The following is a 3,818-nucleotide window of genomic DNA, read 5'->3' as shown; positions in this document are numbered from 1 at the left end:
AATTAAAAAAGAATGTGTGAGAAATAAATATGTGTGTGGCTAACACCCAAAAAAATAAAAAACACAAGAAAGAGAAAAGGGATAATAGAACTTCTTGTGTGTTCTTTTGTTTCGCGTAATGCCTTACGTTTATATTTTCAGTTGGTGAATTTATAAAAATGCATAAGCCTAATTTCTTGTGTGCTCCATCTAAAAGTTTAGGAGTCCTTCACTAATTACAAAAGCGCATAAGCGATAAGCCTAATCCAATAGAGAGTACTAAATTTCTATCTCTAGTTTACATGAATATTTAAACACTAATAATGTTTTTTTTGTTGACAATGAGAGATAAACCCGAAATGAAAGGAAAGACTACACAAGAATATCACAAGTCCACGAGATCCAACAATATCTGCAACTATCACTCGACACCACAAAAGAGGACTTCGCTGAAGAGACACTAATAAATAATGAAATGAACTTGTCCCAAAAAAAAAAAAAAACAGTTCTAGTATTTTAAATATCGCTTATGGGGCTTGTAATGCAAATGAGCTGAGTCCAATTTCCAGTAGCCGCTACATAAGTTTGGGCCTTCATCCCAAAAATTGCGACAGCGTCCGCATTAAACCCCACAAACCACACAAAACTCCAGTGTATAAAATGCCCATCACTCGCCGCTCAAAACCCTAGAGCAAGCGAGAGAGCGCAATATAGTTTCCGCCGATCTTCCTTCTCTCTCGGTTGCGCGGCTGCCTCTGCAATCTGAGACCCAAACATGAAGGTTTCTCTCACCCACCCAATTCCCATCTTTTCCTCTCTCTCCTTCTTCCTTCTCCGTTTTCGCTGACTCCTAATCCCTGTTTACTGTGCAGTTCAACATCGCCAACCCCACCACTGGGTGCCAGAAGAAGCTCGAAATCGACGATGACCACAAACTGTAACGCCTTTTTTCATCTGGGTTTTCTTGAAATGATGTGATTTTTTTTATGCAATTTTATCCATGATTTTAATTTTTTGTACCGCTGTTTTCGATGATTTGAGTATGTTTTGTGTCTAGCTTGAACGCCTTGAATATTTGCTTTGCATTTCTGATATCTGTTGCATTTGTTAAATTGAATTATTGGGTTCCTTTTTGTTTAGATTTGGTCTTGAATATTTGCCTTGTATTTCAGATTTGTTGTGAAATTTATTTTTTATTTTTGTGAACGCTAGGGTTTGAAATTTTAAACTTTGATTTGAATGTTAGCATTTTATTTCCTTTCCCAGAAACAGTTAGCTTAGATTTTGGCTTGTATATTTTAAATTAGCAGTTGTTTAGTTATTTCATTGGGCAAGGGTTTTGATTTTATTTGCTTCTGCTATTGTGTAGGCGTGCCTTTTTCGACAAGAGAATCTCCCAGGAGGTCAGCGGAGATGCTCTTGGAGAGGTATACAACTTGCACTTTTTTCTGTCTTTTTCGTGTTTCTTCATTTGGGTTTCAAGTTTTTTGAATAGCTATTATTTGTGAAACAGGAATTTAAGGGCTATGTTTTCAAAATCATGGGAGGCTGTGACAAGCAAGGTTTCCCCATGAAGCAGGGAGTGTTGACCCCTGGACGTGTTCGCCTCTTGCTCCACAGAGGTTGTTAGAAACTCATGCTTAATATCAGTATTTGTTCCATTCATAAATAAATTTCCCAGAAGCTTGTCTTCATTTTTCCTAACCTGGTAAATTTATTTGGTCAGGAACTCCTTGCTTCCGTGGTTATGGAAGGAGAAATGGTGAGAGGAGGAGGAAGTCTGTGCGTGGGTGCATTGTCAGCCCCGACCTCTCTGTTTTGAACTTGGTCATTGTGAAGAAGGGTGACAATGACCTTCCTGGTTTGACCGACACTGAGAAGCCTAGGATGAGAGGTCCCAAGAGGGCATCTAAGATCCGCAAACTCTTTAACCTCTCAAAAGAAGATGATGTTCGCAAGTATGTCAACACATACCGTAGAACATTCACAAACAAAAAGGGTAAGCTTTCTTAGTTGTTGCCATTCTGTTTGCTCATGTTTGGGCGATTTGGCTTCTTAAAATGTACACTTTGATGCATCGTTATACTGTATCTCATGTGTTTGACAGTTTGACAAACTACCAGTATCCTTATCTTAGGAAACTATTCTCTAAAGAATGCCTTTGAATCCTTAGCTAGAAAATTATTGTTTGCCGACTTACATATAATAAGAATCAACATATGGCATAGGTGTAGTTAATATCTTTTCCTGTCCTCTGGTGGTGCTTAAATTTTGTACCTTTAGACTGTTGGATTCATAAGCAATCTTGGTATTGTAATGTGTTACATTTTAAGTTTGTTTGTTTGGTTTGGTGGCCCTTTCAACTCGGTTATCCCATCTGGTTCCGCAGGTAAGGAGGTCAGCAAGGCCCCCAAGATCCAGAGACTGGTCACTCCATTGACCCTGCAAAGAAAGAGAGCTAGAATTGCAGACAAGAAGAAGAGGGTTGCAAAGGCCAAGTCCGAGGCTGCTGAGTACCAGAAACTCCTTGCATCAAGATTGAAGGAGCAGAGGGATCGCCGAAGTGAGAGCTTGGCCAAGAAGAGGTCCAGGCTCTCTGCTGCTTCAAAGCCATCTATTGCAGCATAATCCGTGGTCGAGTCATCTAAGTTTTGTTAAAGTTGAAAGATGGATGTTAGTGTGTTATTGTTTTCCGGTTTTTGTGCTACTTGATGACTGTTTAAAGTTCTTGCTCTATTGCTGCTGAGATAATTGGAATTTTCACTAGGAGAACTTCCGTTTTATTAATATATTGGAGCTTTTTATAAGTCGTTAATAATTGTGGCTACATTTTCCCTTTTTTGTCTTAGGAAAATTAATGAAAAAAGTTTGAAAATTTAGTTCTAATTAGAAGGATAAAAAGGTGTTGTAAGTGAATTGTGGTAGTTTTTAAAGTAAAAATGTTTTTTTTCGTTAAAAGTGAAAAGTACCGGTAGTGTTTTGTTAAAATTTTCTTTTATCGTATCTTATTTTTCTGTTTCAAGGTAAAGTCTAATGCTTTACACCCGAATTAATTTTTGTCATTTGATAGTTTTGTTTGCCCGTATAATCCATACTCAACTAGACTTCTAACGTGTACACAGATTATCCTTGTCGCTTCACATTATTCTTACTCTACATGTCGAAACATTACAGTATTTGGTTTAAATTATTGCCCAAAGAAAGGGAAAAAAAAATCTCAGAAGATGCTCATAACACCTTAATTTAGTCGGATATCGCTTTTGTTGATATCAATGCTGAAAATGTTGTAGAATTAGTGGGTGAATGCCCTCAAAGGAATAAAGACTTCGGAATAGTGTTTGATATTTTCAAAAGTATCATTATTGTATTTGGATGGTTGTAGTTACGGGAGTTACTCTATAAATAGAACTCTCCGTGTGCTATCTAAATATACACTGCAAAAAGAAAGCAAGCAAGAGAAATTATATCAGTATCTCTCACCTCCTTAACAATACTTTTGTGTTAGAGTTATAGTGTGATATTTTGCATCTACTTAGCTCCTGTCCTTAGCAAATGTTATCTCTTTAACTTTTGTTTATTTATAACAGAAAATGGATTGATGTTGGATTGAACTGGAAAGAACCGGGGAATTTTCAAAAATATAAACAAAAAAATGGAAAAGTCAGCTGAACCGGGCCTAATTGGACCGGCTCTACCCGCTCCAGGCAACCCGCACCTGCAACCCCCGCCCGCGCGCGCTTGCGCGCTCTAGCAAGCAGCACATGCCCAATTGGGTCCGGTTTCCATCCCAACTTTGGTAAAGCCAACAGCAGCTCCTGGTGCACCCTGTAGCACACATC

General features: G+C 38.2%; 1 protein-coding gene across 1 annotated transcript; it reads left to right on the top strand.

The window, feature by feature from the left end:
* The first annotated feature begins 619 nt into the window (after positions 1–619).
* On the top strand, positions 620–2,786 carry LOC137749043 (small ribosomal subunit protein eS6). The gene is made up of 6 exons (XM_068489232.1): positions 620–760; positions 852–916; positions 1,349–1,406; positions 1,493–1,601; positions 1,706–1,978; positions 2,369–2,786. Exons 1-6 carry the CDS (start codon positions 755–757, stop codon positions 2,605–2,607), a joined length of 750 nt encoding a protein of 249 aa, XP_068345333.1. The 5' UTR covers positions 620–754; the 3' UTR covers positions 2,608–2,786.
* The last annotated feature ends 1,032 nt before the right edge of the window (positions 2,787–3,818 follow it).

The sequence above is a fragment of the Pyrus communis genome, chromosome 1 (assembly GCF_963583255.1).
Source record: "Pyrus communis chromosome 1, drPyrComm1.1, whole genome shotgun sequence".
Lineage (NCBI taxonomy): Eukaryota > Viridiplantae > Streptophyta > Magnoliopsida > Rosales > Rosaceae > Pyrus > Pyrus communis.
This window is presented reverse-complemented; position numbering and strand designations above follow the sequence as displayed.